Below are 27,679 nucleotides of genomic sequence, written 5' to 3'. Positions count from 1 at the left end.
TCTCTGTGTTGTATATAAAGAAAACTCAGCAGCATTTTATATAAAGGTCTAGCACAATAAGGGTTCTGGGTATTATAGCGTTTAGTAGCCTTTTTATTTATTCTTCTCTTTGTAAGCCAAAATATGCACTGTCATCAACAAAAAGTAGAATGCACACATGCAAAATATAACACGGGTTTATAAACGCTTGCAATAACTACCTCTAACTCTTTGAGCAGAATTATGTGTGCAAGGACTCCTCTGCATCTTTAAGGAGTTACTCTCTTGTAAAGGTCATTATAAGGAGAGGCTCCTCATTTTGCAGTAGCAGTTGTTGCCCATCCTGCACTGTAATAGGAACTGTGCACCGTGTGGCTGAATAAGCCCTTTCTTTTATGGTTAAATGAGTTAAGTTAATGCAGAGCATATGTCAAATGCTAGCAACATCTCACTTTGTAAATTACTGTGCATTAGATAATGGAATGAAAGCTAACCTCCATTCTCAGGCACATAATATCCATGAACACAAACGGGAAATGCATTTAATGAACTAACTATGGGAAACTTCAGGTGCTATGAGTGTAATGCTGCTATGATGAACTCTATGAGGTATCCTGCACTGGGTGCAAAGTCTGTGTGATGCCTCACAGGAGAAAGGAACTGTATGCTGGAATTTAACTGTATGCAGCACAGTACTTCTCGGTGAAATAAATCCACATAAGTGTTTGAATTAGACTGAATTTGTACCAGTTTCACAAACAGCGATCAAGTATAGATTTAACACAGAGCCGCTAAGCTGCTAATGATACATTCTCCAAAACCAAACGGTTTATTTGAGTAATTATCCAAACATACAAACAGTGATTAACTGTCATAAATATAAATTTCCTTATAAATCTGGCTGCTCTTTTACACAGGCTACTTTTTAACTAGATGCATTACTTTTTAATGACAGGACTCATTTCAGTACTTTGCTGCAATCAGTGGACAGAACATAAGATTTATTGAGACATATTTTTGGTATAATAAAACTTTGAACATGCAGGTTTTAGCTTTAGTTCTGTCCTCAGCAAAGCCACATAAATGATGAATTCTATACCTCCCTCATATACTGTACTGTAAGTAAGGCAGAACACCTGCTGTGTTTGTGAGTAAACACTCACACCAACCCACAGGGGCCTATAAACCTGCAACACCTAATCTGAGTAATTCTAAGTCTATAAAATAAGAGTAACGACGTGAGAAATATGACACACTTGCTGCATGGCATCATAACTTAGATAAAGCACTGAAAAATAACAGTGTTTGGTCATCCTAGTTTTCTATTTTTTTTTCTCTACAATTCAGGCATTTTTGCCTTCTTAGTTGATTTTCACTCACAAGTGTCTTCACAAGAGCCAAACCTCAAACACAGCTTTCATCTCATTTGCATTATCACAATTGCTGATGCCAGCCAACACCTACCAGTACAACAGCTTTTTCATGTATATGTAAAACTCAGGAAGACAGGAAATGTTCTCATCCACTGCCAATGATAACTTCAGGGTATTCTCTAAGGTGGTTCAGTACAACACTTGTTATGTATCCTTCAACAATAACAACAGACTTTTACATTTTCCATAGGGCAGTATGCTTAAAGTGGCACCAGACAGGGTTGTAATATGATAATCCATCCAGGCAAAAATCACAATTGGGGCTACAACAAAGAAGAGCTTCTTATCACTTCATGGAGACGCTCTAGATTTGTCCCTAATGTATGTTTGCTTTAGAGTGTAGTCACTCTAATCTCTAGAAATGCTAGAAATTAACCATGAACCTTCTCACAAAAAGATTTTCTAACAGCATTTACCAAAATCCAAATGCAACAAAGTGGAAAGAGTGCAACTGCATATTTATTATTATATATTATTGATAGTTATTTAATGAATTAATTATTATAAATCTGACTCCAGGACTGCACCAAGCTTAGCGCATGATATTGTGTGAGTGGTTAATGAATGCAAAACAGACTCCTGGGCTGTGGAGAGAAGGTGTTTCATAATGAGCAGCACCTTGACTGCATGTATATCGTCCCATAGGGAGATGATTTATGTGCCCATTCTGCCCAGCAGAGCTATTTACATTAAACATGTACAGATACTTTTCAGCAGAACGTTTTGAATTTGATTCCCAACGGACAGACAGGCTTTTTTTTTGCACTACCAGAAGGCTTGTTCACCACAGCGAAAACATAAGACATCATAAAAAATAAATAAGGAAAACTAGTTTTTCTCTTACTCCCCACAGATACACATTCAGAGGTATATTTCCTTACATTTCATATTTAAATATCCGCTTGTTAATTTATGTTCATCTAATCTTAATGAGATTCTGAATCTCCTTTCTGTGGGATGATTCATCATCGATAAGACCCACACAGATGCATCATCCTCAAATGTAATAATCAGATTAGAGCTATAGACACAGTAAATGGTACCATAGTGGGTGCTTGGCTCTAGCTCTTCTGCTGAGGATTGACGTCTCGGTCTTGTCTGTCTGGAGCCTGTTTTCACAGGAACTTCATGCTTATTTTCTGAGAGAAGTAATACCTTTATGAGTTGGCAAGAGTCAGCCAACTCATGTAAAATAAATCAGTAAGTAAATATAGGATATGTACAGAATTAGTTTAGGCTGCAGAGCTGCAGTTCAGCAGCTTCATCTTATGTGAGGAAGCCTGACACGCCAGACTAATTTTTGGGTGACTGTTATGTGCAGACATGCAGAACTAGATTGAGCAGAGTACTGACAGCTTAAGTACACTGCCATGATTAAAAGGGTGTGTTAGATATTTGTTACCAATGAGAGGAATAGTTTGTGTGACTGTAGCTATGGACTGAATTTGACTTTATCACTATTTAATTTGTCATTAATTTGTTATACCATTCCTTAAATGTACTGTAATATTATATATTAATGGTGAACTATTACAAATTAACATGTACAACACAAGTACCTTTGTCCATCATGAACCTACATTTCATACCAATAATTAAATCAAATGCTCCATTGTTTTTGTAATTTGCAGGTCTGATGCACACTCAGGCAAAGATCAGTAGTTGTGATCACTTAATCCCCCTCTTCCCCCCTCTATAGAAGGAGGAAGGAGGGGTATGCACACAACATTTTTATGCTGAGTACATACATTTTTATGTATGTTGCACTTGTAGTGGGGGATTGTAGAGTTAACCCCCTCAGCAGCCCTCTGCTTATTCCACAAAGGCAATCATGCAAGGGGAGGCCATTTTACCACACAGCGCTGCAAGGCTAATTGTTTTCATTAAAGCGAACAAGCTATAACAGCAGCGGTGGGGATTTTCTTTTATCATATTGCCTTTCAGATGGAGAGTAATCATAAGTAATATAAGTGAACAGCACCACTAAAGAGCACGTGTATTTCTTATTGACCAGCCATGCAATAAAAAGGAAAATCAGCAGTTTATATCAAGGATCACTGAGAAATTTACACAGATGGTAAATGCAACCATCTCCGTATTTCAAGACCTGACTCTATACACAAGCTTACACAAGCGCCTGATTTCTTTGTTTAAGAATTCCTAATGAATATCTCTGTGTTGATGTTGCCTAAGGAGTTATGGTTTCATTTTGCTTTTTGGACAGAAAGGTTGTCTTAGAGCTTATTTAATGTGTTCTTCTTTCCATGAATGCTCATGTCCTGGAGGCCAAGTCACCAATTCTTTTTCACTGCACTGAAGCTCAGAATGAACTTAATCGTAAAAGTTGATGATGCATATCTGTGTGCCAGATGCTTAGTGAGTATGTTTTAGCCTGTTCAGTGGCTGACAAGAACAAATTCAATTCAAACTAGCTGTGACATTAACTCTTAATCTACTACTGCCGAACAATGGCAGTGACAGAGGCTTCTATTGGTTATTCAGGTGGTCTACCACCATTTGTTGTGAGTAATATGGAGATTTAATTCTGGTGGCTTTGACATTTGCAAAGAATCGTGTTGGCAAGTTTGAATGGAAACCAATCAAGTCTCCTGCAGAAAACTCACATGTCCTACACTGCCATCCCCACCGTTTACTTGTATGAGCTACTTGCCATGGATGAGATTAAGCCTGTTTTTTTATGCCTGGCCTTAATAGATAAATACAGTAGGGACCATTTCTGTACAGTGCCACTTTGCCTGTGCTACTTCCCTCTACAACTCCTACCGCTGCTTACATAAGAGCAGGTGCAGCACTTGATAGCAGATAAGCAGAGAAGAGTAAGTTAGCAAGGTACAGGCAATCCTGAATGGTTCAATCTGAGAGCTGAACAGTGTTAGTAAATGTCAGCTACTTTATGTCATTATTGCTACACTTTTCAAGCTTACTGTCAGTGCCAAGAGTTGCTGTGCTTAAAAAGAGTAGACGAGACAAATAGCAGCATTAAATAGGTCAAATCCATATCAAGAGATGTGTTTACAAAGCTGTAAAACCAGTTCCCTCAGAATGAAAACCTTGCAGCAGCTCCTTTGACATCACCTTCTGATATTTTCTACATCATTACTCTTCATCATTTGATTGGTTTGCTGGTAAAGATTGGCAGCCGGTTGTTTTCCTGTCCATTTTCCAGTAAAGACATCTGAGGATTGATTCTCAGGGTAAGGTGATTATCGATCTTGATATTGAGATGAAGGCACACCGATCTCTAAGTCGTAAATCATTTATTACATAAATACTTTGCTTCCATTAAAACTCTGCAATGCAATGTAAACTGTCCCTTGACTAGTTTACATTGCATGGCCCTTAGTATAAGTGCTCTACTGAATTAGAGCTTATAGACAAACTTCGGCGATGCTGGCTGTCTTGATTAAATGTTAAGAGGCCATCAATGAGCATTAAGCATAAAAGAGCACATTAACACAATGCTGAATGCTTACTACCACATCAAGACCGTTTTAATTAAGATCCTAAATTTAAAATGACTTAGTGGATTTCTGCTGGGCTTTGTCTAAGAACAAAGGTTATGCAAATCAAAAACCTTAGACGGTAACCTTGGGAAATGACAGTCACCTGGCAGCTACTGAAACACACTAAGTTTAGTGCACACAGTCCTGGAAGAAATTAGGGAAGAGGAACAAGAACAAAAGCATCTAACAACCAAACAGGGACAGAGGAGAAAGGAGAGGATATGGTAACTGAAAGACAATCCAAAAAACAGTTTACAGTATGTAGTTTGGCTCCTGACACACTCAGAAGACATGACTTATGGCTTTTGCACCAAAACCACTTTTTTGCATTATAACAATAGAGCTTCAGCCAGGAGCTACTTATTTGCACTTCAGCATGAAGGCACATATGTAAACACTGGTCATCTCTATCACCTTAAAAGTATCATCACTGTTATTATTTTCCCCAAAACATTAAATGCCAACCTTCCATGTGACTACAGTCAGAAGAACACTATGTATTGGAGAGCTCCTGAACCTGCATGTATATAGACCAGTAATGTGAACACAATCAGACATTCAAACAAATATTTGCTAATAATACAAAGAACAGTGCTCATTCTCAGCCAGATCCATTGAAACCAGCATTGCTGCAAACCAAGCACAATTCACTTTTATAGAGCTCTTAATCCCCATTGAAATCTGTTCGTATTACAGAGTAAATGTTTGCTGTGGGGTTACATTTCACTGGTCGGCCATAATGACTGCAGAGGCAACTTGAATCTATGGGAGGAGAGTTTATGTTTTCCACAAGGAAGGCATGCCATCTCAGATGGAGATATGAAGAAAGACATGAGCCAGGAGGAAGTGATGCATGAGGGGACACATGGGAATATCTGTGCTAGTAAAAGGCAACACTGAGCACAGCAGGACCACACTTTCACATACACAGAAAGCAAACACCCACTGTCATTTTACCAGCAGTGTGTTTCAAATATAGAAATGCATCCCAGTAGACAAAACGGTAACATCATCACAGTTAATAAAGTATGACAAAAATAACCATTTCATCAAATATAGATTACAGCAACAAAACAGAACACAAAGTGTCAGAACTGTATTCACAAACAAATTATCCAGAGCTCTGTACACTTGTACACATCATGTTGGCAAGTGTATGGACAATTTCTGGCCAGAGAGCAGAGCAGTGTACTCAGGTTTGGCTTCATTAGGCTAACAGACTATAGTGCCATGTGGAGGGAAACTCTGATCTGGCAGCCATACTGGAAACACCTGAAGCTGGGAGGGAAGGAGGAAAATCTGGGGGATGATGGCCAAAAGGAGAATGACTGACTGACCATGTTCTCTCTTTACATCACATCACATGACAGAAAAAAAACCACACCAATAGCTTGCTTGTTGCTGATAAGCAGCTAACAACAACTGCTCACTTTGATTTGTGCATACACAAGACTACAAGAGCACTGCTCATTTACCATTCCAAGCTGTGATTAAGCCATTTATCATCAGACAAACTGCCTTTGTTGCAGTTTGTCTGATGATAAATGATATTTAAGTGGCTCTGAGCGATAAAGTGAATTTCCCAAGGTCAAAAGCATACCATGCAATTTGCTTTGATGGCTTACAGAGCAAATATGTGAACAGTATGGTTAGCCCAAACTTGGCATGCTAATAGCGTGTAGATAAGGAGGGGGAGGATCTGATTGTGACTGATGTTTCATTCATTAAGCAGCAGTAAACATTAAATAATAGCTAACACCAAACACAAGCATGCCTGCCAAGGATGCTGTATCCTGTTCTGTGTGAATGGAAATCGGCCATCTATGAGCGTGAAAGCCCGACCATGTGGTGATGTAAAGGTAATATGTTGTGAATAAGCAGGTAGATGAAAACATATGGATGAGAGGAAGCCGTAGGTGAGTGTGATCACTGTACTAATTACTGTACTATCATGGCTGTGCAACAAAAAAAAGCGCGGTACAAATCAACGCTTCCACCTCACATGAATGCATTACGGTTAGAAATATAAACGCTGTATCTCACAGAGGCCTGATCCGCATTTTTTTTTGTTCTATATTTGCACAAATTGCGTTTAGATAGCAGTCGCTGCTGCAACCACCCCCGGGCTTACCTTACAGCCGAACATAAGAGAGAGGGTCCGGTTGCTGCAGATGACCTTACACTGGCACATGACCGGCGAGAGACACTTTAAATTCCTGACAGGCAGAGACATCAGTCCAAAGCCTCACACCAGGCAGACAGCACAGACCACAGCTCGTCGGTCCGCCGCCACTCACTCGGAGCCACGGCACAATTAGACGAGAGGCGCAGAAGCTGTATGGGGGGCGGGGGGTCGGTAATGCCCGTTAATAATAGGCGAGCTGCCCCGCTGAAATGTGACCAGTACTCGTGTTTCTATATGACTTCAGGTCATGCATTTTTAATCACCTTTAAAGTATCAGTCGTCACCTTTATATTGCCATGCTGTCCAAAGGTTTAACGCTGGCAACATCATTCATGATTTGTACAAGTCTCTCTCTCTCTCTCTCTTTCTCTCGCTTGATTCGTTGATTGGCCGTAAAGTTTGTAGATAAAGCGCAGCTGGAATCATTATGGCAAACATGAAGACTTTAGGAGACTAGAATCAGCGCAAATGTAAATTATCTAATAAGAATATGGGAAAGTAAACGTGGTAATAGTATAAAAGTAAAGACAACATAATTATAATTTTCAAAGCGCGCTAAAAGGAGCTGTGGTTGGGATATAACCTGGGAAATACTGAGCTATAGCAAAGAAGCCCGGCTCCCTGCATCACAATGGTGTGGTTGCTGCGCCCCCTCTTGGAGCATTAGGAAAATGCCGTAGAAGCTGTCCATGGTGCTGAAATATGTCAAATCAGTGGAGGGGTTTTGAGGCTGCAAAATGCCATCATGTAAAACTGAGTGTGATTAACACAAATACAAAGTAAAGGTAAAGTGGAACTTTCATCCTTCATTCCTCCTGGATACAGAATTAATTCACACATGCAAATGGAAACACTGATCTGCAAGTTAAACAAGCACACTTACAAATAAGGAAGTGGAGTGTAATGATGTGATGCTGAAAAGTAGACCCCATGCTGCTGTGTCCCTGCACACAGCAACTGATATATGCAGCAACTATAAAGACAATTTAGGACTGCTTATTGGGAGAATTTAAAAGACAGAATAAGTGTTTCTCTCTTCTATAAACTTGATTGTCTCCTGGGTTTACACAGGATACTGCTGTATACACGTTCACATTTCTGAACAATATCTGCCATTAAAAAAACTTAGAAGCTGAAATGTAAGATATCAAGTTACAATGTATGATCAGAAACCTTATTATGTATGCATGGATTAGTAGATAAGACAATGAACTGGGAGACTAATAGACATGTAAATGAACACTTTGCTGTTTAACTAAAAAAAATAATACATTTATTTGAACTAATTTTAATGTGTGGTTGTACTGAAAACCCCTAACCCAATTCTGTATTGCATTTTGCATTTTTTTAGATGAAATCTTTAAGTAGACTTTACTTTATTTGTAAATCTCCACTCAGTGTGATTGTGCTGACATGGTGAGCCCACAGGGTGGAGTGAGAGACCCAGGTAGGATAGATTTAAATATTGTGCATTCATCTCAGGACCGACTGCGGCGCAGGGCTCATTGCTCCCGAGTGACGTCAGCGTTAAATCGAACACAGAGACTGTTGCAAATATTCCAGTGTGCTGCTGATAGTTTTTTTTTTACCTCATCACCCTCCCAGTGAGTTGGGGATATCCTAGGAAATCTGCAATGTGCTGAATACATCAGCTGGTTTATCACAGGCCTATAGAAGGAGGTCATGAATTTTAAAGTATACTGGGAAGATATCTGGGAAAGTCTCTAAGACCAGAGAAAGCAAGTCTTTAAATCAGTATAAAAAATCTTAATGGAGCTTCCTGGTCTTTTGTCTTGATCACAAAACAATGTATTCTGTGCTATGTGTGTGCCTGTCTGCTGGATTGTGGGCGTACAAAAGCCTCATTCACATTCTTCTTTAAGTACAATATTGTTTTTAATCCTCCCTCTTTGGTCACATAAAACCCTGCGCAGTTTTCTGAGAGCAGCTACAGTTGCCATATTATTTCTTTATAAAAAAAATAAAACTCTGTGCTTGATTGAAGCAATGAATCTGTTTCAATCAGGAACAGCATTGTCTGTACACTGAAAATAGACTGCACCAGTGAGTAACAGACTGAGGCCACCTCTTCAAAATCACACTAAGGTGTTACCACGCGTTTTCCTCTACTCCTCCACCTAAATTACATCCACACTGTTATTTTTGTATGTTCCCCTGACATCAAACTCCACTCTGAAAGTGTGAAACAATAATCCTACAACACTAATATCAAATCACATCAAGCTGTAAAAAAAAAAATTTTAGTATCAGCTATTAATTAAAAGTGTCTGTTTAACCAATGGTGTTCTCTGGAAGGATTTTCTTTTCTGTGATTCTTCCTGGACTAAAAAAAACCCTAACAGAGGAAAAAATATGGAAAACATTTCATTTCTCTTCCATGAGCTTTGACATGTTTGCAGTAACAGCAGGAGGGCAGTCATGTTCACTTGGACATGATTGTATACACAGTACATATGTGGTTTGCCTTCTCAGTGCTTTCACAAAACACAGCCTGTGCCTGTGCTGTATAACCAGCCTGTAATTACAGCAGAACCAAACCATCAAACAGTTGTATACCTTTATAACAAATATATGTCATAAAACTATTTTTTTCTTTAAAACTTGCTGCGAGAAAACTGAGAAAATGAACTGTGGACAAAAACATCAACACCCAACATGCAGTTGGGCATGCGTTCTTTGTTACTACAAACAGCCAATCATAGGCACTTTATCAGCAGATATCAAACTGGGGCAGTGGATGTGCAAATGAGCATGATATCAAATGGGTATCTCATATTTTCACACAGTAATGTTGCCGTTAGTAACAAAACTTTTTTTTTTTGCCTGTTCCTTTTGGGATCATTGAGTTTGTGTCCATTTTTTCCATGTCCATGTATGACCCATGACTTTCCTGTAAAATATCAAATGCTTATGCAACCTCAACAAGAAACTGGCTCTGCTAGGATGGCTTCTTCCTCTTTTTTCTGCTCATGCAAGTAGTTCTAATGTCACTATTAGGTCCATGGCAAATGCAGAAAATTTACAGTGAAAAAGTAGAATTTGTAGTTTCAATCGAACAGTCCAGATGACACATTTCACATCACCTGGTGGGTTTTACTGGCAAATTATCAAGGCGCTTTGGGTGCAGGCAGCATGGAGGGAGGGCGAAACATCCTTCATTTACACATTCGCCTAACAGTAATGAGACACAGCTGCTTCAGAATCTGGAGTTTCCCTTAACATGCAATACCAATTAGGTTCACTAGGTGCTCAAAAATCTCTGGAGTATGTGACTATAATATATATTTTCTTCAGTAAGTAAATGTTTGTTCACAGAAAATGGATTGATGGACAGCTGGATCATTGTCTAAATGGTTTTCAGACTTTAAAGGTGCCTTCTTTGGCTTACATTTAGGTAAAATGTGTTTCTCTTCAACTTAAACAACACACTAATAAGGCTTGTTTGTGTTAGCTGTAGCTTTCAATTGTGTTTCTCCCTGCTGTACTTCACTGCCCATATTTAGAGGAGCCTGGCTTTAGCAAAAAAATATTGCAAACCAAAGGGGTGATGTCATCACTTGTCTTCTTCATTTTTACATGCTTTCTGTCATCATGTTTCCCTTGATTAACATGCACATAACCTTGTACATGCATTCCAGGTTGATGTCACTCAAGCAGCATCTTCATGCATGTAAAAAAGAGATGACTGACAACATGTAGCTAATAATATATTTATACATATAATTTCCAGGTTATCATATACAGTGAGTGGCTTTCCCCCCTTTCACTACAGCATTATGTAAGTGTGGGAGTCACATGAAAACCTGAACTGTGATGTGTTGAGTGTAGCATTAACATCCTAATGCTGCATTGTATGAGAGTGAGAGAGAGAGCACCCAAAAGAGTGTTTCCATGACAACATCTGCAGGGGGTGGCAGAGCCCTAACAAATAGTCCACTTGCCAGCAGTGTTCTGGTCTCTGTTTCTGTCACTGGTGATCGTCGACATAAAAGCAGGTACGTTATGCTACTACTACATGAGACACCAGTGAGACACATGACAGTTTTTTCCTTAAGTATACAGAGGATGTACAGAAGGACTGTGACTGCAAGAGCCGCTTTCAAAGAGCCTGCAAGTGCCAAAAACTGTGCTAAGCCTACCCTGTGGGTAGAGCCAGATGTGCATTTTCTCTCCTACAAACCTCAGTAGCCATTTTTGATTTTTTCCCTTTCATTGGTAAGGAAAAAAAATCCTCTGTTTGTCTTTTATGCAAAAGATAAATTATAAAAAATAAATCAAAGCCTGACCGAAAGCCCAGCACTGAACATTTTACATTTCGTAGTAAAGACATTAAATATTTAAACCAGACTGAGACATATCAATACCTTTATATCTTTCTCCACTCACTTTAAATGTACTGTATGTCAAGGACTAGTACTAAAGATTTTATATATATTTTATTTCCTTATCAGGTTACAAAAAAGATGACTAAAACTCAGTAATCAATTAGTCAGTCATTCAGTTATAGCTTCCTGCTTCATCCTATACAGACTTACAAGGGGCTGAAACCTATTCCAGCTTGCACTGGGCGAGAGGCAGGGTACACTTGACACAAACTGTGACAGTTTGTCACATGGCCAAGACAGAGAGACAGAACACCCATTAATGCTCAATTTCATATCTACAGCCAATTTAGAATCACCACTTCACCTTACATGCCTTTGTACTATAAGTAAAGCCACAGTCAGATGCTATTATGAGTGCAGTCCTAAACACTACACCACTATGCCACAACCAGGTTAGACTGTACATACATGTTCTTTAAAAATACATATTAATCAGACAAATGTCGTCAGATTAACCATTCTGCTTAGGAAAAATGTTTGCCAAAAGATACTACGCCAAATATAAATGCACTCCCATGAGGTATTAATATTTCCATTTGCAGTTTATTTGAATTTGGTTATTTTCTCTAAAAGAATTGTTTTTTTACAGTCTGGCTGAAATATGCTCTTGGAGCTGACCTTTTCCCAACTGCATTAAGAATCTCAATCTGATAGATATTTGCCATCATCATTTTGTTTACATGTGTATGGCATTTTAGATGAAAACTCTGCAAACAGCTGAATGCAGTGGACTGTGGATGATTATATTGTAAGTCTGTTCAGTTTGAGGCTCGGCCATATTTACTCACACAGCTTAATACGCTGGTTTACAGTTTTGTGTGTCAGTTTGTGCAAAGCTCTGTCAGGTTTAAATAATCCTTTACCGGAAAGCCCATATTTTACACTTCCTCCTATAAGTGAGACATTCATTATGGGGTCGCACTTAACAGTAGAACATACAATTATTTTTTTACAGTTATGACAACAACCACATAAAGAAGTGTGGATCATCTAAACAGTTAAACAGTTGGCGCACATTCACACAACCTGCCTGTAGTCTACAGCTTTTTGTAACATCCAGTACTCACAGCTTTGACACTGAAATAGTCTAAGTTGTGCGAACACAACTGGGAACCTCCTGAGGCTCTGAGACTACCTTAGCTCTACTGACTAGGAAAACACCTCAGGTGAGAATTATAGTATTCACACCTACACAGAACCTGTGATATCTGAATTGTCTCTGCTTGAATATCTGATTTTACTTACAGTAGTAACAGACCAAGGCCAGGGAAATACTGATGGTCTCCAATAGAACCTGTTACGGTAAATTCATCTTCGTACTATAACTATAACCATTAAACCCACAGCATGGAAACAATGTGTCCTGTTGGTAGAACATTGTATATCAGCAGCAGGTGAACCAGCAGCACTTAAAGGTTCCTTTAGAGGCAAACCAGGATGTTTCACATCTGATATTCCTGGTTCTGTGTCTTGCAAAATCATTCAGCTGTGTAAATTTTACATGGCTAAATGGAGTCATCACCAACAGCAATGACTTGGAGCAATGTATTATGCATGCAGTATGGCATGCATGTTACACCCTACACCACACTTTAAAAGCCAAAAATAAATTACCATAGGAATGCACTTAAGCTTCTCCTTTTGGTAGCAGCAGGCGTGCATAGAGATCATAGAGATGGGTATTAAATTGTTAAATTGAGCTCTTGGATATAATTATCCTCACCACCCTCAAATCAGATGAGAACATCTAAACCTTCTACACTCATGAAAGCACACAGATGATTCTCTTCCTGTGACAAACAGTTATCCAGGCCCATTTTTTTACAGCCATTTCCTCACTTTTTCTAACACAGACTGGTTCTGCTGTGCCTCCACCTCCTCCCTCTCCTCCCACACTAAAGACAACAGCACTGAGACATTCTCTGCCAGCTGTCCTCCATCTGAGACATAAAGCCTTTACTGCTAGGGGTTCCTCTGATTTAATGATAGATTTTTTTATTATTTTTGTAAAAACAATGTATACGTGTTATATGTGTACATATAATTCATATTTAAGAACATCAGACATCACTGCAGATGTTTAAACTACTGGGCAATCACCAGTCAAATTACTTTTAACGTCCTTTACAGTTGTAGTGCTTCCATAGTATGGACAGGCCTCTCAGTGGTGTCTGTGTCAACTGTAGCAGAAAGGTTCACCATTTCCTGAACTACTCTGACAGTGGCAAGACTACACTCTAATTGAGATTAGTTCAGTTTTCTTTGCCTAGGGCCGACTGCAGCTCTGTCTATAATTAGATGTGAAATTTGCATTGTGGGATGTTGTAAGTTTTCCTGCATGACCATGACCCGGACTCTCTGCTGTTCACTTTGTGGGTAGTACATTGCCAATAATTACATAATATAATACTATATTAGGTGGAAGGAAAGTCTTCCATTATTGCAATACTTGGGTAAAGTATGCTGTAAAGTGCCAGTTTGTGACCACACACATTTATACACATCACTGTATTATAAGGGTCTAACTCAAAGAGACTAGTCTGACTGTTTTTTTTCCATATACACTTGGGTGTTTTCTTGCATATGAGCATAAATGAGCAGTTGTCATAATGGATTGCCTGGTGGTGATTCAATGTAATGTGAAGAGTTGTGTGACATGTTTTAATTATGATCGACTTGTGCTGAGGCTCACACTGATTATCACGCCTGCATGTGCTGTGCGTAAGCGTTCCTAAAGTTTGCTTTAGGCTTTTAATAGACTGTCAGAGTGAAAATAGATTTTCTTTGGAGCCATCTCTGATGAAATACAACAAAAAGGCTGCAGGCCACCATTCTTAGCATTGCCTTGGCAGGTAGTAAGCACAGCAGGGTGTGATTTTGGTCAGTGACGGCAATGCTTCTAGCCAAGATGATAACTGAGCCACCAGGTTGATCGGAGTGAGAGCAGTTTGTTACAGTTACCTACCATTGCCATTTAAAGAGTTAGAGAATAAATGGGAAAAAAAACTAAATTGATATGAACATGGAAGAAGTTGACATAACTGAGATAAATCCTCCTGTAAGAGAATGCTGCCCTTATATAGCAAATAAACATACATACTATCTATTTTAGTGTTGTTATAATAATGCATACTGTAGCTAGCAATGCTCAGTCACCAGTATACATAAGATTTGCAGGGTCATTCATTGTTGTGCATGTTAATGAATGACACTAAAATAAAGTTTAAATGGACAGGAAGGATAACTAGGACAAACTGAACTATTTTATTCACAGTTTAACAGTAGTCAGCTGTTACTTTAAGTGACTTAGGAACACAGTAATTAACTGCTACCATAATTACCCTGTTTTAACTTGCAAGCAATGCCTGGTTAAATATAGGTGGTTATCAAAATTGCAGAAAACAGAAGAACTAAAGTGTTGAACAAATTAACGCACCCACATGAACAGATCTGATGAACAGTGTGCCACGTCATTGCCTTGTTGTCAGTTGTTTTCAAGTACCTAGCAAATACACAGAATTACGTCTGAACAGTCATAATAATTTATGACCATGCTAAAAATTAATCCTGCTGGCTGACCAGCAGCTGTGGACTCACACAATTATTAAAAAATAATCTTATTGAATGAAGTACAGCAGAAAGAGATGAACACTGTATCTAATCATTGCTAACTGATGACAGGGTAGACCAGCTGGCCCATCAAACTCATCATAAAGCTATGCATGGCAATAAAATGATATGATGCTGGAGTAAAATCTCCTTGGATAAGTGAAAATGTATCTGTTTCCATATTGTGACAGCATGCATTGACAAAAAAAATTATTTGATTTTGGTGCTGCTACTGTGACTAATGTTACAATGCTCATATACGTATCCCATTAAAAAAAAAAATAGAGGATCAGGTTGCCTTAGTTGTGGTGTAGTCCTATAAGTAGTGAGTGGCATTCCCATTTTCAAAATGTGTTTAAACATAATTTCAAACTCACATTAAGTTACTAATTATATTGATGAACCTCAACCCATTTTGTACATGTCGTCAATATTTATTAGATGCTCTGACCTCAATGGATTGCAGCTCTCTTCCCTTCCCTTGTTTGTTTTTGTTCCTCCTCCAGACTGTTCCCCAGCAGATGGGACACATGCTAATATTCCAGTGTTTGGTCCTACAAATCCTCTTTGTTTCTTTGACCGTACATTTTCAGATTTGTTTTGGTGATAGAACCGTCTCTTCTGATAGATTCATGTGGATCTGTGCAGTCAGGATATGTCCCAGTCATCCTGCTGCTTCTGCCGTTTGTAGTGAAAATGATCAATCCTCCAATGACTCCTGTGTGTGCACAATAGACTCCACTGACAGTCGTATGCACCAATGCCATAACATTACATCCATTACAGTTGATAGATAAAGTATGCCCTTGATTAAGAGCTGTAAAAACACTTTTATTCAAGGTGTAGTCTTGTTTTGTTTGACACAAGAATTTTAGGTCAAACTTTAGGTAGACAATAGATCACAAATATAACAATGAGAATTAACTTCAGAGCTTATTTTAATAATTAAATCTATTATGGTACATCTGAAAATGTATTGAGTTCAATATGGATTCTAATCCCGAAGTCAGTTACACATAATGAGTGTCCTTAATCAGAGCCACTTAGGCTATAAATGTGTGAATCAACCTAACATGTGGGGGAGGGGGAGAGGGGGCTAGTCTAGTGTCCTTATGTCCTCAGAAAGATACAGCTGCGTAAGAATGTGAATTATGTTCAGATATGTTGTGCCAAATATAGAATAAAACATTTTCACAGATGAAGCTGTGCTTAATCAACAAGTCTGCTGGAGTTTAACTCCTTCTAAACATGCTCACTGGTACATACACACCCACATGTGCCAGGCCACGTTCATACGTAATACCCAAAGTGGATGATTAAAGCTACCCGGAGCACACATACAAGGACGGCAAAAAAGGAGAAATTCCTCAAACACATAATTATAATTGTAAACTATGACTGTGGAGCAGATTACAGGCATGTTCAATGCAATATGCACAGATGTAGATACAGACCTCCCCTAAGCCTGCCAGAACGACTAGCAGACTTTGAGCTAACATGCAACACAGAGGCAGCAACAGAGATGATGGAAGGAGAAGAACGACACAAACAGAGAGGAGGTGATTTTACCTACCACACACGGGCAGAGAGAAGGGAGCTTAGTGCGGCCCTTCATGAGCAAGAGACAGAGCAAAAACAGCCTCCCAGACACCCGCAGTAGAGGAGGAGAGGGATGGGGAGAAAGAGAGAGAGAGTGAGAGAGAGAGTGATGGGAGGCTAGGGAAGGGGAAATAAAAAAAGAGGGAGGGGGAGAGAAGGGAGGGAAGGGGGGAGGGGGTGTCGTAGCAGCTGAGGAGAGTTTTCCTGGAAGCCAGAGTTGTTGGTGTTGAATATGTCTTGATGTTAAAGGCAAGGGTCTGAATAGAAAGGACTGGCAGCCTGCTTCAGCCGTGACTCATAAAATATGTTTGCCACTGTCGGTGAGTGAGGGAGGGAAGAGGGAAGGAGATGTAGAGACAGAGTCGACCTTATTTTGTTTTTCTCCTTTTTTTTTTTGTTTTTCGAAATAAATACTACAGTATAGTGCCAACCTTCTCTGAGCTCTGCTGTGTCTGACACATCGTAGACAAAAACATCAAGGGAAGGCAAAATATCTTGACAAAGATTTCAAATGAGAACGTTTTTTGACACAGATATGTTGCTGTTATGCAACCACTGTGTACTTACATTTTTATCTCTTTGCAGCTCAACTATATGCACTAATTTTGTTTATATCTCTAGTTTCACAATAAATGCTGTACATCTTTTCTCAAAGATTGCGCTTCTGTTTAATGGTTTTTCACAATTTTTGTAAGACTGGATTGATTTTGACATTAAATAGATGATAAAAAAATGAATAATGAAATCATAATCTTATTCAGTCATAACTGGAGCTGTATCACCAACGGATTGCTCTTTGTGTATTGAAAATATAAATAAATGGCAATAAATGCACTTATTATGTATATCACATATCAATTGTTGGTGCATTGAAAAGGTCCTACCAGTTTATTGAGTTAAAACAAGGTCTGTTTTCAAAGGGTGCAAATGATGCCTACATGGAAAAATAATTATAAACATGTCCAACAGAATCGCCATATATGGTCTTTTGGTGATCACATGGTCAGCAGATGAGGGTGGGGGGCTGCTAAGCTTTAGACAAAGAGTTTGGGTCAAAACAACATTAAACATATATTACAATATAATCTTTTCCAACCTGCAACAAGCTTCTCCACCATTTTCTTGGTGATAGGTCCTGAGCAGGAGCTGTTGCATACAGTTAGTTGAATGTCCACAGGAGAGCACATTTCTATTTGGACAGATTTCAATCACCCGGAGTCTGCTGTCATTTTTTTTAGTAAAAATGGTTCTTACAATTTTATGTTAAGAAATTTGGCTTAATGTTTTATAATGCACACCATTTAAATGATTTCAGTCAAAACAAACTGGGAGCAAAAATAGAAAGGGGGCATAGTACTTGAGAAGGACAATTTAGTCACATGCTTAGCTTAGAGATGACACGTTTTTTGCTGTTTGCTTAGACCAAATAAAAGGTGACTTTGTCTTACTGTCACCCTGTAGCACTGTTTATGCTACATAATTTTACAGTCATCTCAGCCAGTGTACCATACATCAATCACACCTTTAGTGAAGTGAATATGTATTCTCATAACTTAACCTCTTTTCTTTTACAGGCTTTAACACAATTATACTCTAACCATGGAGGGTGGTTTAATTTTCTAATGTCCATAGATGGATAATAGTGTGATTTGTACATATAATACAATGACTAATGTATTCTGGTTGCTGGGGACAGATCTCCTTCTATATAAAGCATATTTGTCTTTTTATGTTTTTCAGAACACAGACAGCCTTTGGTGCAGACAGCATCTTAATATAGCCCACTGTACTTTTTCATCTTGTCAATTTCCATCAATGATATAGCACAGAGATAACCAGTAAATTACAGAATTAAAACCACATTGCACACAAAGAGGTTGTAGCCAGAGCCAAAGGAAAGTTACCATCACCACGTAAAAGAACAAAAGAGAAGAAAGACATCCTTTCTGACTGTGATTAATATGAGTTAAAACACAAGTACAACAAGTATAGTGTAACATAAATTTTGAATGTCTTCCAAGCATAATTTGCCCTCTAATCCACAGCCTTTCCTTCGTAGTATAATTGTAGATTATACTAATTAATTGGCCTTCACATATTTTTAATTTTTATTAAGGGTTCTTGAATAATAAGAACATTTAGTTTTTTGTAAAAATAAGGCAACACAGACTCATTGCCGTATTGCGAATAGTCATCCCCTAATGGCCCGTTCGGTGTCAGGGAAAATCCTCCTATGGAAATAAATTGCATTCCTGTATTCACTTTATTACAAATAATGTGTGTCACTGTGCAGTTTTATGTCAGTACTACAAAAATAGGCGGAAAATTGGCCAGAATATCTAGCTTGTCATATTCCTTTTTCACAGCCATGTTATTCTATCAGTCTTCTAGCTTAAACACATCTAACCAGTTACTGTTGCATCACTAAAATTCCTACCATAGCTTAGTTGTTATTTTAATGGGTGTATGTGTGGATACATGTTGAGCATTCCTTCTGTGGCCTTGTCTCTCTCACTGCTACATGGTTGTTTTAAGGGGCAAGCAGTGTTGGGTGAAGGAATAAACAGAATAAATGCACCATGACCCCAATGGACTGCTTTACAGTGGGCTGCTGGCAGGTGATGGATGGACTATGACACCTGCAGAGGTTATACCCAGAGCCCTCTGGACCTCAGTGACACACTGAGTTGTGGCTTCTGCATGAGCTTCAACTGTCTGTAACTAAAGACAACTGGAGCACATTGTGACATTTCCATCTGGAATGAAGCCTGTTAGAACAGTGTCAAATGCTGTGTAACCCGCCGAGCCAGCTGCATAAGACCAAACATTCATTTTCTATTCTCCGCATTCATGAGCATTCTCTGCTGCCGCCTACACAGAGGTCATCCTCCTACCTGCACGCTGTGGGCTTCACATTATCAACACCCTTCAATGGCAGGACTCTCTCTATCTCTCCCTATCTCTCTTCTCCTCTCCTCTTTCCCTCCCTTCTTCCTTTCATCTCTATTCTCTCCATGATGATACCCCTGCCATGTTGTCATGGCAACAATCGGGCCCTGATTGCTTGGTTGCTAGGCAACTGACATCACCTATAAGAGGAACATGAAGATACAAAGCCAGAGACAAACAAATCACAAAAAATATGTGCGTTTGTACATTACTGTGTTGAGTGTTAGCGCAATTCTTTGTCCGAACTCTTCCAGTGTACTTAGCTCATCTTAGGTTCATCATTTTTTCAAGGCTGAAGCCACACATGAAGGCAGTAAGGTGTATCATTAGAGTTACAAAGCATGTAATTCAAATGTGACCGGTACTCTTGGGCAGTCTTGTCTTTGCCTAACAGCAGGTTAAAACCCCTTAATCTGTGACCTGAATTCCAGATGAGAACGTTACGATAGTCGGTGACAAGGGACTGCTCATGAATAACTGATGCCGTAATTCAGATGCCTTCTTCCTATTAATTATGAGGAATCACACAGGGCTTCAGCTTTACTGAACACAGACCAATCTAGCATCAGAGCATCCAAGTGTTTGCATGGACAGCATCAGCAGCTGAAATTTGACAATATCCCTGAGCCAGATTGTCATGTATTCCTGTGCTGTAGTTTAACAATGTGCCACAAGGTGTCATTGTGTACTGTACTGAAAAAAAAGAAAAATGATCACAGCTCTCCAAGAAAATCTGATCCCATTTGAAAAGCTATTGCACATGCTATTCCTGTCTCTAGCAGCCATCCTTGTCTATCAGGTGTTGCCTTTCTTCTTTTCTGTCACATATCTCTGTAACTGGACTGCTCATAGTGTTTCATTATGGGAGTACCTGATGAGTAGTTGACTCTCTTTGACCTTAGAGCTCAACGTAATGAAGTCCACAAGATATTCTCTATTGAATTAATGGTATGGTATTATTATTATTGCTATTGACTAATTTATAGAATTACCACAACGCCATATGTTTCTTGTCCATTCAGTGCAGAGCTGTCAGCCATTGTCCTCCTCATGATCAAACATAGTGAGCTCATGTTTCGCCATTAGCCTTCTCACTCAGTGTGAGACGACAAAGTCTCGAGCACAAACAACCCATGATGGATCTAATTTGTCACCTGTCATATGGACAATTTCAGCCAGGACAGTGATGCTGACAGCCAAAACACAGAAAGTACCAGTCAGACTGGGTAAGCAGGCTCTACTTGTGGATAGCACATATGCTGTAGTTTTAATTTCGTTTTTAGCATACAGAGATATTAGAAGATCTTTTTTTTAATCTATCATGTTACATTACTTCTAAAATCAATAATCTTAAATCAATAATTTATAAAAATGAACATCTGTAAATCATGTTTAGGCTGACAAAAGAAACTCAACTCGTAAAATTTTACAGATAGAATGATACATTAGCAACAGTAAATGGCAGTAGATACAAACTGAGCATCTGGCCACACAATACCCACATAATATATGAACACTCAAGGTAAGGTTCAAAGGAAACGACGAGGCATTGCTCATCCTCTCAGTGGATGAGAGAAAGAGTGAGGCACAAGATGATGAGAAAAGCGAGGAGCACAGATTGTGTTGTGTGCCTTTGACAAAGAGAAGCTTTTAACAGCCTCCTTGCTGGCTAAAGCGCCTGGTGGGGGTGATAGGCAATGTAAAGGAACTGAAATGTCTTCATATATGAAGTGAATCGACAGCAGTCTACATTCTATAAGCTTACAGGGGCGAAGCAAGCTGGCTGATGAGGATATATGTTGGAAAAACCTCAAAATGTAGTGATTTGGTTTGCCACTTTGATAAAGGTTGTAAAGTGATGTTAAATTTCTGAAACGCCCACAATGCACAGAAAACCTGCCTCCTGATTAGGTTTTCTATGCACTAGCACCATGCTGCAGCTAGTCCACGGTGCAGAAGCCACTTGTGCTGGAGCAAGATGCTCTGCAGTTTGTGTGAATTCTGTCTGATCAAGTAGGTGTGTGGCTGAATGTGTGGGTGAGTGGTGCAATGTGTGCATAAAGATGAAACAAAACCCCAGAAATGACCAATATCTCTTCATGAGCAGAGACGCAAATTCATGATGTGATGATGGATAAATCAAGATGGAGGAAAATAATCTGCTTATAATTACATTTCCATTCTTCTGTGTTTTGTTATCAGCCAGAAGAGAACCTCAGGACTGTGCTGTCATGGCATCTTGCACTGAGGCAAGCCCTGCTCTGCTCACTGTGCCCTGGGAGCAACTTGGCAGGATCAGTGTCTCTGTGGCTGCATACAAAAGGCCTGATGGACGCTTGTGCCCTTGAGTGGAGATCATTTGAGCTCTCCACTGGATCACTAATCCTAACCCACAGCGCACTGTACTGGATGTCACACACTCATGAACACATAGACACATCAGACGATATATATGGTGAATGCCCTCTTATTAGGGTGAATGAGTTGATTGAATACTGAAGAGACTGTATTTGATTTATGAGCAGCGGGTTTAGCTCATCTCCATTTTGGAGAATCTTAGTGCTACAGCAAGATGGAGCGGCCATAAGCTTCTTGCGCTTCCATGGATGTGCACACTATTGCACACTAATATAAATATTCATATAGATCGACCATAAGAACAGCTGGCAGCAGAGAATTATTATGAATGTGAGTGCTAAAAACCATTTCAGTGAAGAGGATGTTCATGTTGGAGCATGTAGCCATACATGAAGCCAATAATGTGCACACGAAGCTGCTGACTTTGACTACATCTTGTCAAATGTATAATTTATGTGAAAAAGCACTAACTAGAGAAGCCTAGAAAGTGCTGAAGAAGAGGGCAGAAGGTAGAGAGCAGGGAAGAGGAGAGTGAGCAAAAAGGCGGAAAGGAGGTAAAAGAAGATAAAGGAAAGGTGAGGCTGGAAGAGAGGACCGAGTCAGGGATTACAGAGGTGAAGGAGGCAGAAAGGACAAAAAAAATGTAGAATTGGAAATGTGAATGCAGAGAAGTGGAACGAGGGTGACAACAGGGAGAGTAGTGATAATCAAAGGGGAGTAAAAGAGGGTTGAAGCAGAAGGAGTCCTTCTTTCCATATAGGAGGACTTGATTTTACTGCAATAATTTCCCATGAAGCAGCATTAACATTAGTTGAGCTTAAATCCCTTTTTCCTGCGTGCATCTTTGTTCTCGCCTCTCAAATATCAAACCATCCTTCTCTGACTCAGTGCCAGAGCCAAAGGTATTGTCAAGCTCACAACCAAATATAAATCCTGTGACGTCTCCTCAAGCTGATATGCCCTAATATTCCAGTTCTAAACGTTATGTAATGACACTTCTCTATGATTCATTATCTTATGTTGCAATTTATTGTTTTTTTCTGAGATCTGGTGTAGGAAGGAGCAGAAAATTAAATAAGCTACCCAAAAGTTAATATCAACACACAGGGGCATTTCAATTCATTTAAATTGAGATGCTGAGGGCTCCCAAGCTACAATTTTGAGCTGTTCAAGGAGGCGTGGGAGAAGCTTCTAATCTACACTATAAACAATAACATCATCCGTATGTGCAGGATACTCCAGGATCTCTGGATGGTATAGCATCACCCTGGTTCTGTGATCATCATTGTAGAAGATAAGCTGGCAAAGTGTGCCAGAGAGCAGTGCCACGGCTAGGATTAGCTTGATTTCCTCCTCCACAAAAGCCTTTTTTTTTTTGTAGCGTGATGGTGTGGTGTGACATTCAGCTGCAGTGGACTGTATTCTAATTTAACCCTTTTAAAACCACATTAAAAAAAAGTTGTGCAGTATTAAGGACAAAAAAATGAGGCCAAGGCCAATTGAAGCTAATGACCAATCACAGCTTCTGATCACTGATCACAGCTATTACTAATACTAAAAAACATCATTCATAATAACGGTCTGGTGTGAATAGAAATGGCTGGTTCATACAACCTATTGACATATTTTGTGTTGCAGAATAAAACCTCTTAAAAACTCATCTAACCAGTTTTTCAGGCACCTAACAAAATACTATTTAATCATTCAAACACATATTTATATATTTATATCTTTATCTTTATCTTTATTTAGTGTTTTTGGTGCCTGCTAATCTAAGAAGATTAGAAAATGTTAAAATATAAAGACGACAGGAATGTCCTTGGGTATTTTGGAAGTTTTGAGAGGGTTTGTTAAAGGGATGTGTTGAAATTTCTTTGTAATTTTTACATCGTAAAAGTAAAGGGGTTATTTTTTACAATTCAAGGCTGAGAAAACATCATTTTGTCTAAACAGGCTCCATACAAGTGCTCTTTATTTTTCCTCATAACTCCTGACTTCTGAACTGACTTCTTGCTGAATGGTAGCAGTGAATGTCTTACCAAATATTGAATACATGGCCGCACTGGGCTTAAAGAATCTTGGTAAAGTTAAAACACAGTAGTGTTTTAGTGGTGTGCCCTATCACACAGTATATCTGTCACTTACTGGCTAACTGTGGCTTCTCCCACACAGAAAAAAACTTTCTCCACAGACCTGCACATGGGAGCAACATTGTTCACATAACCTGTTATACAGTATGTGGGTGTCAGGCAACAGCTCACTCTGGGAGCTACTCACCCATCATCTGCTACATGATGGCAAGCCACACTCCTCACCTGCAATGCAGCCAGCCTCCATTAAAGTTTAATAACTCACATTTAAAGGAACACACCAAGTTTTTGGCACACACGTATTCTAGTTAACGTAAAAAGATGAATGAATGTCCGGTTTTCTTGTGACTCTTTACTTGTATTAGTAATGATTTGACTTGATTTTATATATCCAGTGGTCACCTGCTGGTCAGTTCATTTCTGTACACACTTCTGTGCATTAATATTCCCTTTTTATAAACTGACCATTTGTCTCACACTTACTTGGCAATACTCAGGCTTTCTTCGCCAGCTTTACAGTAAGTCTTTTCTCACTTCAGTAGCAATTTTAGTTTGGTGAAACATCCACTGTTACCAACTGTGGTGTGTCGCTAATAGTCAATTGTTCCAAACAAGTCACATTGAAGGCAAATAAAATGGATGAGGGACTGGTGTTCCATGCTTACCAAGAGATACCTTGACATTTTCTCTCCTTTTTCCTCCTTCCCCACAGTGAATTGTCACACCTTGTCATGTTAGGTAACTAAAATAGGTTGTAAGAGGCACTTGTGAGACCGGAAGTTGGCTCATGGGGGGAGGGGGTCATTGTATAAAATGCTTTTATTTCCATCTGAACAAAAATGTGATTTAATTCACTTTATTTTAAAACTTCACTCTGTGTCTCCCTTCTCTTCTGACTGCATCTACTTGTCTGTGTTTTACTGACTAATAATCTCTGTTGCCACGGAAACTGAGAGCTTGAATGTTTTGTGCCACAGTTAAGCACAAATTTATGTAATACATCTAAAAGGACCAGCTGCACTTGTGTCTGCTCTACAAAACCCAAATAACTACAAATAAAAATTAAATGGTCGCCACCTTTGTGCACCTGTGAGAGAGTTCCTGTGTGCGTTTCTTTGTGTGTATTTCAGTTTCCCACTTTTTCTCATTACTTCCAGCCAGAAACTGCATTCAGATGCAGCTGCTACAGTACATAGTTCAATCTCTGTGTGTGTAAGTGTGTCCACTAGGAGTTTTTGAGGTTCCTGAACAGATTCTAGCCGTCTGGACAAACAGGTTCTCACCCCAGAGTGTGTCTGGAGTCAGACTGCATTCAAGATGTTTCATTTTCCTCGTTATTAGCCAATGTCCAGGACTGCCTCCGTGGAACGGCAGGGCTGATGTTGAGCACATGTATGTTTTATACAATGTCGCTTATATCCCATGTGTGGCAGGAAGATGGGTAATGCAGGCTTATGGTTAAGGGTTTAGAGAAAGCCTCTGAAAATATGAGTATATTAGCATGCAGTGTGCCCTTCCATAGTCTCTCCCTGACATATTCTGCAGCACTGGCATTACACAAAGCCCCACAGAGGCAACCTGAGCAGTTTCTTTCCCCGCTTTTACTACATCCACGCAGGTCAGTCAGCCCCTGTTTATACACTCACAAAGCATGACACAGAGTAGGAGATGCAGAGAGCGTGGGAGAGAGGGTCATCCAGAAAGGGAGATATCAAAGAATGTTCACTTTACACACCACTCAGTTAGCCTGCTCTCCCCACATTTCAAATCCCCAAAAAGAACACAGAGCTAGAAACATTCTTGGGTCATGCATGGAAAGAAGTGACATACTTCCATAATTGAGAGATGACAGAAAAGGAGAATGCTTCCTTCTTCTCTGTGTTCAAATACAGTTGTGGCATCTCTCACTCACTCTCTCTCTCTCTCTCTCACACACACACACACACACAAGGAGTAATGAACAACAGATAGGCTTACCTTTGTAGTCACAATGCAGAGGCAGTCCATGGTACTTAAAACAAAATATTGGGGTGTATCTCAACCCCCCCAACCCCCCACGACAGAGGGCTGAGACCCCACACCCCTCTCCCCAGCCTGCCCCACTCCTGCGCTCTCACTCTCGTCCTGCCTTTCCCCCCTTTTCTTTCCTTCCGTGAATCTCCTCTTTGACTAACTGAACCAGCGAGGGAAAGAGAGGATGGAGGGAGGGGGAAACATGAAAAGGGAGGGGGAGGGCCACAGGGAAATAGAGAGAGTGAGCAAAGAAAAGAGAGAGAGAGAGGAGAAGAGAGAGGGTGGTCTCGGAATTTAGTATGAGAGAGAGAAAGAGCGGAGAAAAAGGGAAGGTGAGAGTATATCCGCTTTTTTCTGAGGTGACAGATGAAATGGTGGAAAAGAAAGAGGAAAAAAGATGGGGTGAATATGAAAAGAGATGGAGGAAGGGGAGGATGGAGATGGAAAGCAGAGGTGGTGGGATTAACAAAAAAAGGGGAGGGGGTTCACACTGTGGAAAGAAAGGGAAAAAGAGAATAAGACAGTGAAATAGCAGAGGATGGAGAGGAAGAACTGAGGGAGGGGACAGTGAAGGAGATAGAAAAGGAGAGGGAGAGTGGGTGAGTGAGTGCGTGAGTGTGTGTACGTGCGCGTATGTGTGTGAAGACAGAAGGAATTAGACCGAAAGAAAATGTGTTGAGGAGGAGAGTGTGAATTACATATGCATCACAGAAAAAGAAAGCGCAAGGCAACGCAAGAGCAACTTAAAGACAACCAAATCACATGAAACAGGAGTTTGTGTTAACTGGATAAAATAATGAGAGTGAGAACACATCAAGGTTTTTCTGCTTGTTGTAGCACTCTGCAGCTGTTGCCTTAGCAATGGTGCAGTTGTTGCCATGGCAATGAGGGAGGCTTGTTGTTGTCATATGGTCACTGTTATGCTAAGGACTAAATAAGGTACTCTGCACTGGATTTACACACCTGTGCATGCTTTCTATGTGTTTGCATTTGTGCAGCACGTCCACTGTGCAATTGACAGAGCAGAGAGCCACGAAGGGGAGTCAGATTTAAATAAGTAATTACCACGTACTATCTAGTAATTATATGAAATGTAAGTAAAAATAGACACACATTATTCACCATGTGTGATTTTATGAACTTCTAGAAAACATCTAAATCCTTTAAGTATATTTTTTCATCCTGTTAAGCACTATTTGATTCAGTTCAAATAGAATAGTGTAAAAATGTATGCTCATCTCAGTACACTCTGCCTTTAAGACTGTGGACCGTACCACTTGGTGTTGTTTAAGGGGGATTGTGTGCTTTAGTGTCTTTACATCATCAGTTCTATAATTGTACATATCCACCCCTCACCCCACCTCATCCCCACTTTCCAGCTCCCCACAATGCCAGAGCAATGGTGCAGCAATAAAGCAATTGTAAATGATGAACACACACTTATCCCCCAGGGTGAAGAGTAGAGGCTTTGATCGAAACGTAGAGTGAGATAAAACAAACATGGACATCCACAGATTGCCGCATCCTACAGATG

The 27,679-nt window shown here is 39.6% G+C and overlaps 1 protein-coding gene across 2 annotated transcripts in view; it reads right to left on the bottom strand.

The window, feature by feature from the left end:
• The window catches only part of dlg4a (discs, large homolog 4a (Drosophila)), a 53,844-nt gene extending 27,694 nt beyond the window's left edge, over window positions 1–26,150 (bottom strand). The window contains exon 1 of one of the 2 annotated variants that reach the window (XM_028420871.1): window positions 26,110–26,150. In XM_028420871.1, coding sequence (XP_028276672.1) covers window positions 26,110–26,139 — 30 coding nt within the window. In that variant the 5' untranslated portion in view covers window positions 26,140–26,150. Of the gene's footprint in view, window positions 1–16,709; window positions 16,809–26,109 lie in introns of those variants that run through there. The other variant, XM_028420870.1, reaches the window with a different exon arrangement.
• Between the last annotated feature and the right edge of the window lie 1,529 nt (window positions 26,151–27,679).

Source organism: Parambassis ranga, chromosome 14 (assembly GCF_900634625.1).
Source record: "Parambassis ranga chromosome 14, fParRan2.1, whole genome shotgun sequence".
Classification (NCBI taxonomy): domain Eukaryota; kingdom Metazoa; phylum Chordata; class Actinopteri; family Ambassidae; genus Parambassis; species Parambassis ranga.
This window is presented reverse-complemented; position numbering and strand designations above follow the sequence as displayed.